This window comes from Lemur catta, chromosome 11, assembly GCF_020740605.2.
Source record: "Lemur catta isolate mLemCat1 chromosome 11, mLemCat1.pri, whole genome shotgun sequence".
In the NCBI taxonomy this organism is placed as follows: Eukaryota; Metazoa; Chordata; class Mammalia; order Primates; family Lemuridae; genus Lemur; species Lemur catta.
The window spans coordinates 75,803,311-75,819,092 of record NC_059138.1 but is presented as its reverse complement, the minus strand read 5'-3'; the positions used below and the strand labels follow the sequence as shown (position 1 = coordinate 75,819,092).

Sequence of the window (15,782 nt, the reverse complement as noted above, 5' to 3'; positions counted from 1 at the left end):
AATCAGACTTCAGGTCTCTGACTCCTGAACCAGTGTTCTTAGAGCATTTAATGTTTCCTCCTGCATGTATAATAATACCCCTTAACTTTTAGGTCTCAAAAAATACAAATAACAAACATACAATGTCTAGCATTGTGTTTCACACAATATGGGTGTCTGTCAAATGTTTAATTTGTTCTCTTTTCGTTTTAGGTTTAATCTTCTATAATAATATCTGAAAAGAAATTTTGACACTAAATCCCAGAATATCCAATGTTCTGCCCCTCAAAAGACAGGATGGCTGAAGACTAAAGAAAACACACATAAGCTCCCTCTCTCTTGTTTTTTTTTCTTTTTTCCCCCATTTTTTACTGAAGGAGCATAGGGTACCTGAGTATGCCTAGCTTTTGAGGGAAAAGAGACTTTTCTTCCTTTCTCTTTCTGCATTCTAGAGGGCATACTCATGCAAGCAATCTAGATACTATTCTCAGGGCTTGATGATGTCTCCAACTTTCAGTAATTGATACTTGTCACTTAAATTCACGAGGTAAGAGGAGTTCACAAAATAATTATACATAGTATTTGACAAAATACAATCAATGCAGCAGGAGAGATACAAAGGCAGCAAACTTCCTATAGCACACTGCAACTAGAGTAAGCTTTTAAACAAGTTCGTCATTTCTCTTTCTCTCACAAATACATACATGTATACACACACACACACACACACACACACACACACACACACACACACACATACAATCACATCACAGTGTTTACACCAGTCTCTGAGGCCCTGTTAACATCAGGCCTCCCACACACTCCTGCATCTTTGTTGGAGCCTCACTCTCTTCAGCCATCCAGCCAGATAGGTCCTCTTTTCTTTCCTCAAATTCACTAGTCTCTATTCTGCTTTGGGGTTTTCACACTGGCGTTCCCTGTGCCTGGAAAGTTCTTCTTACTGCTCCTCTGCCTTGGCCTCCTCACCTAACTAGCTTGATTTATCCTTCAGGCTCTGCTTAATTTTTTTCCTCAAAGAAGGCTTCCCCCACAGTCCAGACTAGCCTCCCTTTCCCTCCAATCACACACAATTGGAATATGCTTCTGATCATTTAGCCAATTAATATCTTTCTTCCCCACCAGACTGCAGGCTTAAGGAGGGCAGGGGCTATCCACCTGTTCAACATTGCTTTCCCTGTGCCTACCACAGTACCCAGCACATAGTAGGTGGTAAATAAAATGAACAACATCCTCCAAGGATTCAAAAGATCAACTGATCAATCATCTAGGAAACTGATTTCCTAACTTTTCCACTTAAATTCAACAAAAAGAATCCGATATCAAGCTGTCAGCAGAACAGAAATACACAAACAGATGCACAGGTTATGCACTCCTTTTGGAGAAAAATTCACAATGAACAAAAATTTGGATTGAGATATATGTTTTAAAGTTATTATGTCCAAAACCACGAGGAAAAAAAGTTACTTTTTAAAACAAGCCTTTTAAAAGTAGCTTTTCCTTAACACACAACACACATACTCTTTTGGGAGAACAACTTACAAAGGAGGGTAAAGTGTAGAGGAAACAAGAATGCCTCCTAGGCTATTACTGTTCCTTCCAAAGTAAATTTATCTCCTAACGGAAGAGAATGTGCTGAACCATAAATCTAAGTATATCCGGAAAAGTACCCAGTGTTGTGCTGGGCTTCTATGAACAGTATGCCCAAAGGAGGAGGCACATGGGTCAAGGGAACAAGTCGCACAATGAGCTTAGAGAGACTTCAAAAGGAAAACTGCCTGGTCAAGCCTTCTCCCCTTAGGTTAGTATAGCGTTAATCAACCTCTGGCATTCATCAGACCAAAGCCCAGCTTTGAGTTATCCATATCTAATCTAATTGCTAACATCACCAAAGGTCCCTGAAGCAAAAGCCAAGTTTTCTAAAGAAAACATCTCTCCTCATTCAGTCCCTACTAATGATTACGGAAAAAATAAACAGGAGAATTCTCTGCTAACAACACTATGCAAAAGGAAAAGATTCTGGATAAACCCAGAAGGTGCATTTTTTGCTGTGCTGTGTGACCTCCTTAAAGACACTTTGCCAATGGATCCTTCCAGATACACCCACCCTTAAAACACCCAGAGCATCACCACACTACACTCTTTAAAAAAACTGTCCCACAAAATAAATGATGAGAAAATATCTCTCCCCCACTCTAAGAGATACTGGAAGCATTTCTGGTTTCAAACATATTGCCATTAAACTTTTAAATACCTAGTCCATTATCCTTAAGAAAAAGTTTAATTTCAAAAAAAAGTGCCTAGCAGTTGCCAGCATATATGCTTTTATTATTAATAAATACTGGTTGCACAAACGCAAAAATGCTCATTCTGAATCATCTCCACAGCTGAAAAATAGTCATAACCTTCTCAAAACATGCAGTTTTTACTTCCACAAATTGGAAAAGGGACAAGCCATTCTGCTAGGCAGGGCAAGGAAACAGTTACTAATATTTGTATTCATTTTACGGCAATTTATCAGTCTGTAAAACAAAAAGGCATGCTCAGTGAGAAAATAAAATTACGTCAATTTCTCAGTCTGTAGAACAAAAAGGAATGCTTGGTGAGAAAATAAAAAACCTCGTGGATACTTTGGAGCTTTGAGCTGGAACTGATACCCTGGTCTGCATGCAGATGACTCTGAAGGTGACGAAGGGAAGTGTTTGCACTGGGAACTCTGATAAAGGATCTTTCACCTCTGGAATTCCAGGTCACTGCTGGCATTCATTTCAAACCTCCCTAACCAGCTGCAGGCCGGGCGAGTCCAGCTCCCTTGCCAGAATTCGAAAGACTCTCAAAGGACCCCACGATGGGGCGTCAGCGCCTTCCTCCCGCTCACGTCCGGGGCCCTGTGCCTTTCAAGTCACCCCAAATCTTAGCTTTTCTTGAAGTGAAAAAGCAGCTACTGGTCTCACCCATCCCCAACAGAGGGCTGTGTCCGTACAGCAGGGGTGACAGACAGGGTCCTATGAGAGAACTGCTCTAGGAAATATTCCGGGTCTGGGCCGGCCACCGCGGTCTCAGGAGGGACCATGACCCCGACCCCCCAGGCGCGTCCCGGCGCCGCCCTCCGACCACTCAGACAAAGGACCGGCCCCAGGCGCGCCCACTCACCGCTCAAATAGTTGGTCCACTTGTACAATACCCCCTCCATGGCGCCCACGGCCCCCCGGCCCCCGCCGCGCCCGGGCCGCTTGCCCACGCCCACCGGCCCCCTCACTGCCCCAGGGCCCGGGAGGCGAGGAGCACCGGCAGCAGGGCCATCGCCCGGCGCGGCCCAGACGCCCACTCCCGGCGCCCGGGCCCGGTGCGGGGACGCCCGGCCAGCCTCACATCCTCGGCGCGGGGGCGGGGTCACTGCGGCGGCCTCGGCACGACAAGCCGCGGGCAGCCGGTGGGCCGGCGCGGCGGAGCCTGGCGCGCTGTGCACAGGAGGCCGAGGCAGTGGGTGAGCCTGACGGGCGGCTAAGCCTTCAAATTGCCACGAACCAGGCGGCCGGTCGCGGGCGGCGCCACCACGCGTTACCTGAACCCCGGAACCCCAACCCGGCGCGCGCTCGCGCATGCGCAGTGCGCCTTGGTCGCACACGTTCCCAAAATCCACTCCGGGGCTTCGCGGCGGCCGGGGTGACGTAGCGGCACAGGCTCGCCGGGAGACTGAGTCCTGGGCAGCGGGCTGGGGAGGAGGCTGTGGGCGAGAAGGCAAGAGGGAGGCCCCCGAGACAAGTGTGGGACAGTTCTGACCGTAAATGGTGCCCTAAGGGTAGGCTCCCACCTCCCGATGTGTGGAGGTCTTCGTCACCGCTTACGATACCTCCTGGGTTCTAGTCCCCAGAGTCCAATTCTTATTTAACAGCTATCGAATCCCCCACACCCTAGGTCCTAGACACCTGAGGAGATGATTGGAATTTCAGGATAGAATACTGTGCGGCCAGTGTAAATAGGTGTTGTCCTCGCTCCTGGAAGTGTAGTTCATGGACCCGGTGCGTTGACATCACCTAGGAGCTTATTAGAAATGCAGAATCTCGCTCTGAGCCCAGACTTCCTGAATCAAAATCTGCATCTTAACGAAATCCCCAGGGAATTCCTAAATCCATTAAACTGTGAGAATGCACTGTGCTAAGGATATTTGACCAGGAAAAATGTTAACAACAGAGTAAACGGATAGAGAAGGTGAGAAAAGTGTACACTCCAAATCCAAATTGCTTTAGGTATTTATCACAGATGCATGCACCAAAATGTTAGGATGGTGGCGTTAGAGGCGATCCTTCTTTTTTAGTGTAAGGTTACCAGATTTAGTAAATAAAAATACAGAACAATTATGTGTTATTTATCTGAAATTCGAATTTCATTCGGCTCCTGTATTTTATCTGGAAATCCTACTGCTTCCAGTTTCTTATGAGCACGTATTGCTTTTGAAATTAGACGAAGAATGTAAAACTAGAAAATGTAAACTAAGATGAAGCTGTGTAATTCGTAAGCTTAATTACCCACTTCTTTAAAGCGGTACTCTGCACGTGCTTATCCATTATTTACCCTCTGCACCAAGATAGCTAATTATTAGCAGCCACCACGTTTCGTGGTGCTATAGAATGAATCAGACCTGACTTGAAGGCGGAGCTCAACTGTTTCAGGGTCAAATGAACTTAAGTAGGACACTCAACCTTTCCTAGCCTAAATTTACTTATCTTTTAAATGGGAAAAAGAAACATGCCTTACTGGTGTAGTGCGGTTCATGCACCAGGAACGCACCTTGTGAACCCTAAAGCACTAAGCCTTTATAGTTAATACTGTAAATTATCAAATAATAGCGGAAGCGCAGGATTATGGCATCTTTGGTGGGGGGGGGGGGCGCTCTCCAACGGCGACCGTAAACAAGTCTTTCCTGAAACTCCTACGGTTTCTCTTGGCCACGGGACTACTCCCACCTTACTCAGCTGGAGTTCTTTACATAGGTAAGTCCGCCTGCGGAGTTTCCGGTTGGCTCCGCACCGGGTTAACCCTCTCCCAAAGTCACGGCTTGTTGAGTTCCTGAATCCGCCGGGCTCTAGGACCACTCCGGGTGGCTCGCCGCCTGGCGGCTGCCGGACACGACCAAACTGTAAAGTACATTGTTGCAGCGTCATTGGCTGGAGAGGTGCGTGAGGGACAGCACCGCAAGCCAATAGGAGGCTGCTCTTTCCAGACAGCTGCATTATAAGAGCCACTCAAGGCCGGGTTTGGGTTTAACTCTTTAAAGCTGAGTTCGCAGAGTGTGGGAAAGTTGTTAGTAGTAAGTGTGCCACGTCTTCTGGGAAGGAAGGGAGAGTCCTGAACTTGCCAGAAGCCGTTGTCCCTAGCCTTCAACTACATTCTTAACTCTATGAAGTCAAGGGCCCTTTCTCTGTTTTTGTAGGGACTTCTTTCCTGCTTCAGCAACATGAGGCTTTTCTTGTGGAACGCGATCTTGATGCTGCTAGTCACTTCTTTGATTGGGGCTCTGATCCCTGAACCAGAAGTGAAAATTGAAGTTCTCCAGAAGCCATTCATCTGCCATCGCAAAACCAAGGGAGGGGATTTGATGTTGGTCCACTATGAAGGCTATTTAGAAAAGGATGGCTCTCTATTTCATTCCACGTAAGTAATTAAGCCCTGCTTGTAAAGTATAATAATAAAGAACCCACCCCCCATACCAGCTTTCCAGCAGGAAAGGTAGCGTCAACCTGGTTTTATCTGTCTTTTAAAAAACTGAAATATCTTATTTCTTTCTTTGGGGAAAGGAAATTGTTTAAAGCCAATTCTATGTAATGAGACAGGCCTTTGAGGTATTATTGGAAACGTGGTCTGGATAAAGTGGTTACTTTTTTTATTATAAAAATTAGAACTAGGATTTTTGAAATATTGCAGAAATATCTAGACATATAATTATGCAATAAGTAGAAAAAGTTCAAAAGAATTCTTATATCTCAAACTCCATTCCTTAGGGAAAACATGATTTGATTCCATTTTTAATTTGGTGTTGGTGATATTAACTTAAAACTTTTCACAGCAACTTGAAGAGCAAAATATACAATCACTTTGTCTGTTGAAGGATATACTAATGCTATTTCATCGTCCTATTTAACTTTTGTTCTGACAGTTGACGTTTTGATCAAGACACAGGATCATGATTTCTGTAGTCATTTTCTTCTTTCTGGAAAGTAAGACTTCATTGATGGGGTGGGTGTGGTTATTTTACATGAAGGATTTTCAGATGGTTGCACTATACTTTCTGTTCTGTAAACAAAGAAATTGTGACGTGGAAAAGGTTTACAAATGTAATGATTTCCAGTGAGGCATTGGTTTTCATTCATTCCATTTCAAAAATATTTAGTGAGCATTTCCTTTATGTCAGGCTCTGCTCTGAGTACAAAGGAGATTAAAAAATCTTGGCTTTGAATCATCCTCATCTATTCATTTATCTATCAAACTCTTGTTGAATGGCCACAAGTCAGGCCCTGGAAATGCATAGATGACTAGGAGTAGATTCTTGTCCTCTACCAGTACACCATCTACAGAGGGGAGGAAGACAAGTAAATAACTCAATGATACAGAGCTGCGGTCCCCAACTCCCATTAGAAGTCGGTGGCCTGTTAGGAAACAGGCTGTGCATCACCACCTGAGCTCTACATCACACACACCCCCACCCACGACACCCACCCCCCCCACCCCCAGTCCTCGGAAAAATTGTCTTCCATGAAACCAGTCCCTAGTGCCAAAAAGGTTAGGGACCACTGATATGAGTACAGAATATTCAAAGTGTTAGCAAAGCATAACAGAGCCTGGAATTGGTTATGCTGTGAGAGGTGGAAAAGAGAAAGACTTCTCAGAGACCATAAGTGAGATGGGCCTTGAAAGATGGGTAAAGGTTTCCAGGGGTAGAAAGCGGGGAGGAGGTAAAGGGAGTGACATGAACAAAAAGCAGTGAAGCTTCATGGCCCATCTTAGACCTCATTTTCTGATAAACTGCCTTTACTGGGCATTCAGACCTGGTCTGTCATGGGGTCTGGGGGAAGTGAATGGCACTCTTCTATGAACTCTGTTAGCCCTGGAAAAAAGCTCCAGAAAGATAGCTTGCCATAGAATTCTCAACAGCCCTTTCTTCTCATCAACAAGGCAAGTGCCACAGTGGACGTTAAACAATATTGTGATTTGCATTTTAAATTTTTAATTACATTCTTATTTTTAGTCTGGTCTCTTTTAGGCCCAGTCTGATTTCTTTCAAGCCTCAAAACCAAAAATCTGTGCCGTTTTTGGTGCTATCCATGGGATATTATTTAGCAGTTCATTACTTAGTTCTATACTGGTGAGGAGACTGTAGTCATGCAGCCTTTACATAAATGATAAGAAGCAACTAACTCCTCTTGAATATTGTGAAGAAATACCATCAGATGGTCAGTCCATGAAGCGTGTTTGCCATTTCTAGAACCATAGCCTATGTGGTAAATAGCTGTAAAAAGAAATGTGCCAAAACTGTAGTCAGTGCTGGGTAATAGATTGTTTCTTCCTTTTTTCTTTTCTAGCCTTCCCAACTTTTCTACAGTTGGCATTTTGTTACTTCAATCATGGGGGTAAATTAAAGAAAACAGGAAAAAAAAGGCATTTACCTGGATTTAGTAACCTTGGTACCCATGAAACTTAATAGAGCGACTTCTTATTCTCACCTACAAGATATCCTTGAATAGAACACTTTCCTTATTGCACCAAAAGAGAACCAAAGCTTCCCAGTAGTTTGGCAGGTTGGTCTTCTTAGGCTAGCTTCTCTTTAGCTCATAAGGCAGGACATCTTGACTATTTCCTTCCTCCCCAGTCCTTGAGGGGCCCCTCTTCCAGACTTCCCTACATAGCCCCACAGTAGACTCCTGGGGAGGGAGCTGGGTCAGGGTCTGAGTGGGGATTCAGGGATGAAACACAGCCTTTTCCATCCATCAGCACTATCAACAGGCCATAGATCACGACAGTTTGTAGGCAAGATATAACATGCTGTGCTCCTGACTCTCCACATTGGTGTGTTCATGGACCCACATGTGTTGGCAGTAGATTCTTAGCCTCTCTTCCTCCTTCCCAAACTCAGCCATTTTCCAGTATTTTCTCCTTGTTCTGCAACCCAGTGGTCTTCCTGGACAGCCTTACTTTGTGGTTAAGACCTTGAACTTTGGAGTTAGGTCAAAGACTGGCATGTTTAACCTCTGTTTCTTCATCTACACAATGGCGTAACAGTGGTACTTACATCATAGGATTTTTGTTAGAGTTAAAAGAGGCAAAAAATTTAGGATAATACCTGGTATACAGCAAATGCTCAAACAGTTGTTAATTGTTTGATTGTTATTCCCTCTGCCCTTCTCAGACTGAGTCAACTGTGTGAAATTTACATCCAGAAAGATGGGCAGTGAATTGGAACACTATAAAGTTGACTTGGAGGTGTGTGTGTGCAAATAAAGAACTGCTGTCTACATTAATTTCAAAGCTAATAAATTTAACTATTTATAAGTGGGAAAAATCCACTAAAGCAATAAAAAAAATGAAGTTACTAAAGAGTTCCAATGTGTTTTCTTTCTATCATAGTCACAAACATAACAACGGTCAGCCCATTTGGTTTACCCTGGGCATCCTGGAGGCTCTGAAAGGTTGGGACCAGGGTTTGAAAGGAATGTGTGTAGGAGAGAAGAGAAAGCTCATCATTCCTCCTGCTCTGGGCTATGGAAAAGAAGGAAAAGGTAATAGCACTTCTGTATTTCTTACTATAGTGCTAGACTTCTTCTCTGAATTAAGAGACAGAAGTTAGAGTAATTACTGGGTATTTTTTTTCTCCTGGAAGTAAATAGAGGGCTTGTGTTCCTTTAGGAAATATAATTGCGTCTTGATTATCAATTGAAATAACCAGTTAAAACCATAATATCTAAATGGGCAACTAAGCTAACAATGAAACAGGTTTTGGAAGCTTGAACTCTAATAATACTATTCACCAATATGGTAGGTTTTTTAAATTGTGGTAAAATACATATTATACAATATTTATTTACCATTTGACTCATTTTTAAATATATAGTTCAGTGGCGTTAAATACTTTCACATTATTGTGTGACCATTACCACCATGCATCTCCAGAACTTTTTCATCCTCCCAAATTGAAACTCACCAGTTTGTTTTAACAATGCCAAAATAAAGATCGCTCAACATACATGAACATTTGAAATATGGGTTATTAAGGCCTTGAATGTGTTTTAGGTGTGGACTGTATATGACTCATGACAATGAAGTCTTCCATAGCTAATGCTTATTGGGAGTTCTTTTCATTCCCATTTTAAAATTTATTTATAAAGCTTTTAACAATTTATTTTAAAAACTAATGGAGTGACATGAAATGAATTTAATTCTCCCTATGTCACAAAGCAGAAGCAAGCTGGCTAGCTGGTCCAGAGAACTTTTGTGCTAGTTTGTTTCAGGGTAGGCACATAAGGTTGGTGTTTAAGTGGGAACCCCTGCAACTTTCCAAAGGGCTATTTATTTGGTGATATGTATCAAGAGGCCTGAAGATGTTTATATGTATTTTTCCTATAATGCCTTTATTGGAATCTAACCTAAGGGAATAATTAGATATCAGGAGAAAGATTTGTGAACAGGGATGTCCATCACTGCATTGTTTCTAATAGCAAAAAAGAACTGACCTAAGTGTATAATGATAAAAGTTTTAGCTAAATAAAGTATGGCCCAGTTATTTAAAATGGCATTTTCAAAGCTTTTAAAAATTACATCCAAAATGTATATGATATAATGTTGTATTAATATATAAAAGTAGAAAATAAAGCTATAGTGTATATAGTATGATAGTAAGTATAGGAAAAAAGTATGTACACATACAAAGTCAATCACAAGGAAATAAATAAGAATGTTAACAAGGGACTGTGATACTGGGAATCTTATTTATTTCTGGTCTATCTTCCAAATTCTCTACAATGAGCATGTATTATTAATACTTAAGTAATGAAGAAAATAAATTTTGAAATCAGAACCAGACAGAAAACCACTCTGATATAGTATAAATACAGACTTCACAGCATCTTTAGGTCTTAACAACGTGGTGGGCAGGATTCCCAGCCCCAGTTTCCTGAGGAGGAAAACAGGTGCCACATGTGAAGCATTACATATTCTAAAATGGAACCAGCTCCATAAATTTTGCTCATGGGATAGGATTTACTAACCAAACTCAATTCTTATTTTAATTATTTTCCTCTTTAGAGAAGAAAATCAAGTCTCTAGAAAATGTTTCTCTGATACTTAAAAAGTATTCTTCTACTTTACTGTATCTTTGTTGTCTTACCTTTAACATTTATATACAATAGTTCCCCCTTATCTGCAGTTTCACTTTTTGTGGTTTTAGTTACCTGTGGTCAACAGCAGTCTGAAAATATTAAGCTATTTAGTATTTTGAGAAAGAGAGAGAGAGAAGGAAGGAGGGAGGGACAACATTCACATAACTTTTTATAGTATATTATTATAATTGTTCTCTTTTATTATTGTTGTTAATCTCTTATTGTGCCTAATTTATAAATTAAACATAATCATAGGTATGTATATACAGGAAAAAACATAATATATATGGGGTTCGGTACCATCCACGGTTTCAGGCATCCATTAGGGGTCTTGGAATGTATCTCCTGCAGATAAGGGGGGGCCACTATAGGTAGTATTAGTCCATTACTCTTTCTCCATGCTATATTTATCTCAGTTTTACTTCATAATAATTAGAGATCTAATTTGAGTCATTTCCTTCAAACTGAATGCCATGAAACTAATTCTTCTAATATGTATTTAACACCAATTTTGTAGTCTTTTAGTACACGCTTGCATGCCTCCTTTGGGAAGATACCGGTTTTATCAGTGACCTAGTGCATGTCCCTTCTCTGTCTAGATCTGGAATGGTAAGCTTCAGCACACAACGTAAGTGTTTTTCTCTTTGGAACTTACAAATGCTCTTTCATGGAAATATATGAGATGAGGGGGTGACTAAGAAATATTCAGCATGTTTACCCAGACCTGTATGTTAAATATAGTTATAAGGAAACAAGTTTGGAAAAAACCATCCTACTTCCCAGATGGTTTTGGTTTGTTTTATTGTTGTTGTTTTAGGCCCCTGGGACTTTAACAAAGCTGTTTGTTTTTTTTTTTACTTTTAGAGAGTTTTTATCTCTCTTCTCAGAAATTCATTTTAATTGCTCCCCTCCTATGAAATGTCTTTAACATATGTATAATGTTCTATACTAGCAGAAGTGCTTTCTAACTTTTTGAAATTTTTTAACCTTCCTGCATTATTTTTAAAGCCTGTAAAATAATTATATCTCAGTAACATGTATTGAGAGCTTGCTGTTTGTCAAGTATAATGCTAAATACTTTGCATAGATATTCTCCCTTCATCCTCGAACAGATTCTTGAGGTGGGAAACATTATCGTCTAAATTTTACAGATGAGGAAACTGAGGCTTAGAGATGGGCAGATGTAAACTTGAATCCCAGCCAGTATGACACCAGAGCTCATTCAGTTATATACTGCCTCCCAGTGGCAGGGATGTATGTACTATTAATAGGTTAATATGTACTTTTTAGGTCAGGACTTCTTGACCCAAAACTTAGTAAATTACTTGTAATATAATTAACTCTGAATTATCTAAAGGCTTTTAAATCATTCTTGATATATAATAGATAATATCTTAGTTATATTTGAAATGTAATACTAAGGCTATTAGGTACATCTCTGTATATGTATTTGTGTAATTTATTAAAATTGTTAAGCCAATAACAGAAAGCTTTTGCCCTACTAGTTTGCATTATTCCTTCTTTTACTCTATTCTACTATTACTTATAGTGTAACTGATTTCCACCATATATGACAATCTTAGGAAGGTTTTTTAATTCAGCTAAAAAATATTTTGTCAATTACCACTAGTTTTCTATTATCAAAACTTTTGATCTTTTAAATAAAACTTTCCCCCTTCTCTCCTCATGTCAGGTAAAATTCCTCCAGAGAGTACACTGATATTCAACATTGATCTCCTAGAGATTCGAAATGGACCAAGATCCCATGAATCATTCCAAGAAATGGATCTTAATGATGATTGGAAACTCTCTAAAGATGAGGTGACCCTCTCCCTCCCTCCTTTCCTTCCTCTCACTTTTTTAGAAATATATTTAAAAATTTTATTTTTACTTAGGTAAAATGTTATTTATTTATAACTTTTCTTAAAATGCTGATGCTTTGAAAGTTGACTTTTTCATAGGAAATCTTTGTTTGGAGAGAAATATACTGAGACTTAAAGAGCACCAATTCAGTCTTTTGTTTTTTTTTCTTTCACCCCAATGCTTAGGGCTCACTGTATCTTATCCTTACCCTTGGATCTTTGGAAGATCCATTTTGGCCAAGACAATTCCCATTTGCAGTTACTGTGTAAGAAACTAGATGTCCTGAGAAATATCTCATGTGGACAGTTTCTATTTAAAACTGTATACTGGTTGTTAAATGCATTTCATAGTGATTTCCTAGCAATTAACAGCAAGTGATTTACATGTTCAGTTTTGTTTAGGTTAGCACTTGGAGTAAGGACACTCCACCCAGGGTTTTGTGGCAGGGGACCTTCCCCAGCTCCATCAAAGTCTGGGCCTTTGGGTAAGGAGAAAGGAAGGAGAAGTTTCTCCCTATAATTTAGGCTTTTGCAGGCATTGCTACACATACCTGCCTTAGTCTGGATGCTGTGGAGAAAGAAGTGGAGGTAGGTATTTATCCCTGTGTTTTTAATCTACCTGCACTCTCCATTCTGGCCTAACTGGTCAGATATCAAGTCATTTTTTATTTTATGCTTTAATCAATTTCAATTTTTAATGGCCAGGACTAAGTCATTGTGAACCACAGGGTCATGATCCACAGCCACTAAATTTATAATACCTCATAGTGTTACCAGTCATATGCCTTTTTCTTCCATCCAAGATAAATTTTAATTCCCACTCATTAAAAAATATTGAATATACAACTCATTCATATGGTTCAAAAATCCACCCAGTATAAAAAGATATTTATTTAAATCCTTCTCCTACCCACAACTTCTTCTACCCTGTGACCCCCTTATCCAGCTTTATTAATTTCTTATATATCCTTCCAGTGTTTCTCTATGCAAATATAAACAAATATAAATACATATTCTTATTTTCCCCTTTCTTACACAAAAGGTAGCAAACTACTACTATTTGACATCTTGCTTTATTCACACAATATATCCTGGAGATATATTCTACATTAATCCATAGAGTTTCATCCCTTTTTTTTCACAACTGCATTAAATCACTTTAACTTAAAAATAAACATACACTATCTGTTTGCATGTTGGAGGTGGCAGCAGAAAGATTTTAAACTGCTGATCTAAACAGAAGGGAGAGTAGAGATATTAAAAATGAAAATACATGTTGAATTGTATTATGGTGAATCTAGTAGGAAATTGGGAACAGTATTTTGCTTATATTTTTAAACATCTGAATGAAAAGGGAAAATTGTAGCCTCGCTACTTACCAGGCTGGACTTTGCTTTGATTTCTGAGACTGGAAGGTTTTGATTAGGCTCACTGAGTGTGGCATGATTATGGACAGACCCACAGCACCTACTGCTGGCAGACATTTATTCAAGTCAAAAATGCCACCATTTAATCTGGTTTTAAGAGAGGTGTTTGGAATTCTGACTCAATAGAAAAATAGATCTGGATAACTCAGTGGATTGAAAGACAGCAGTCTTTCAAATACTTGGCTTTATTGAGACTCAGTGTAAGAACACATAGTATGCTTTCATTGGGTATTTTTCAAATAATATAAGGCTTATATTTGATATAAGGATTGTGTATGTGATATGAGTTTTATCTTTGAGCAATATTTTGTGTCTATGCTATAACAATATAGCAATAGTTTTTTTAAGAGAAAAAATTTCTTATAATTCTTTTATTAGAAATATATCATAAAATAACCAACAGTATGTTAGGGTATACTTTAAAATAACTAAAAGACTGAAATTGAAATGTTCCTAACACAAAGAAATGTTAAATGCCTGCTGTGATGGCTACCCCAATTACCCTGTTCTGATTAATTCACATTGTATGCCTGTATCAAAAAAGAAAAGAAAAGAAATATATCATAAAGTAGTTGTTTAGTAATTATTATATATAGTTAAATGAACTACCAGTCTATGTCTGTGATATTAATTGGCTCAATGTGAGCATCTTATGAATCAGGGTTATTAATGAGATCTGTTATTTTATAGGTTAAAGTGTATTTAAAGAAGGAATTTGAGAAGCATGGTGCGGTGGTGAATGAAAGTCATCATGATGTGTTGGTGGAGGATATTTTTGATAAAGAAGATGAAGATAAAGATGGATTTATATCTGCCAGAGAATTTACATATAAACATGATGAGTTATAGAGATATGTCTACCCATTTTGTATAGCATCCATCTTAAACGAGAGGGTTATCATCTTTAAAGATGTTTTTTAACAATGTTCTGTTCTTGCTTTTGTTTTTTATTTTTATATATTTTTCTGACTCTTATTTAAAGAACCCCTTAGGGTTTCTAAGTACCCATTTCTTTCTGGTAAGTTATTGGGAAGAAAAAATTAATTTGAATAGAAGACTTCTGGACTATTTTCCACTTTTATACATGAAGATTTGTTTTACTTTCTTAGCTGTCATTTAAAAATATTGCAGCTGGGAACATACCATAACATGAGACTAAGTTATAGGACAAATCAGCACCCTGTATTTCTGCCTCCCTCTCTTTTCTCTAAGTTAGAGACTGACATATTTGAAAAGCCTTTTGCAATAGGCCAAAGCTTACTATTTTCGTGTTATAATGAAATAGTTTGTCTTTTACTGTTTCTGAGTCCCTGCTTGAGGACAAAAGGAAAATTGTTGTTGGACTTTACTTGCTAACAGCTACTGCTTCACAAAGGAGATGTGCAATGCTGAAGTTGGTAACAAAGTTAGTAAGTTATATAAATATGTATGCTTGAAACACTCTGCCTACGACTTAAGCTGCATAAAGTTCAGGTCCTAGTAACTAATGGCCTATTATGACAAATAGGACAAATCATTTATGTATTTGTTTCTGTGTAATAAAATGTATCAAAATACTGTAGCCAAGGTAGACAGTAGTATTTATATTCAACATTTACTTTTTAAGGCTAGCAGATTACTCTTCCTAGCTCTTAATGGATAAAGTCTGTAACTAATATATTAAACTACAATAACATTGTATTGTGAGAGAAATTAGTAAACCAATCAAAATTTTCCCATTTTTGCCTCCTCAAAAAAGGAGGCAAAGTTACAGTAGCTACTATTGAATAGACACCTATCCTGGGTCAAAAATTTGATGATTTTATAGTTTTATCTGAGATTGGCTTTTATCCTTAATACTTTTAAACACAAATCTTCACTTACTAACAATAGTCTTTTATAGTTTACAAAATGATATCAAGTGCATTATTGCCTTTGATTCTGATTGCTCTGAAGTCTATGAAAAAATCTGGTGGATCTTACTGGATCTATTTTATAGATGAGGAAATTATCATTCAAAGAGATTGATTGCTATGGCCAAGATCAACAGTTAACCTGTAGAACCAGTTTTCAGTCCCCAAGTTCTGTTCCTCCTACTGCCCTCTACCAGTGAAAAGGTGAAATTTCTCTTTGAATTCGTTGGGCCT

The 15,782-nt window shown here is 39.2% G+C and overlaps 2 protein-coding genes across 3 annotated transcripts in view; one reads left to right on the top strand and one right to left on the bottom strand.

The window, feature by feature from the left end:
- PLEKHA8 (pleckstrin homology domain containing A8) overlaps nucleotides 1-3,594 on the bottom strand; it is a 62,515-nt gene extending 58,921 nt beyond the window's left edge. For both annotated transcript variants that reach the window (XM_045564225.1, XM_045564224.1), the window contains exon 1: nucleotides 3,151-3,594. In XM_045564225.1, coding sequence (XP_045420181.1) covers nucleotides 3,151-3,190 — 40 coding nt within the window. In that variant the 5' untranslated portion in view covers nucleotides 3,191-3,594. The remainder of the gene's footprint in view (nucleotides 1-3,150) is intronic.
- A 1,694-nt stretch (nucleotides 3,595-5,288) lies between these two features.
- Nucleotides 5,289-14,828, top strand: FKBP14 (FKBP prolyl isomerase 14). Its single transcript, XM_045564223.1, has 5 exons — nucleotides 5,289-5,308; nucleotides 5,432-5,652; nucleotides 8,620-8,771; nucleotides 12,061-12,188; nucleotides 14,347-14,828. Exons 2-5 carry the CDS (start codon nucleotides 5,456-5,458, stop codon nucleotides 14,503-14,505), a joined length of 636 nt encoding a protein of 211 aa, XP_045420179.1. The 5' UTR covers nucleotides 5,289-5,308; nucleotides 5,432-5,455; the 3' UTR covers nucleotides 14,506-14,828.
- The last annotated feature ends 954 nt before the right edge of the window (nucleotides 14,829-15,782 follow it).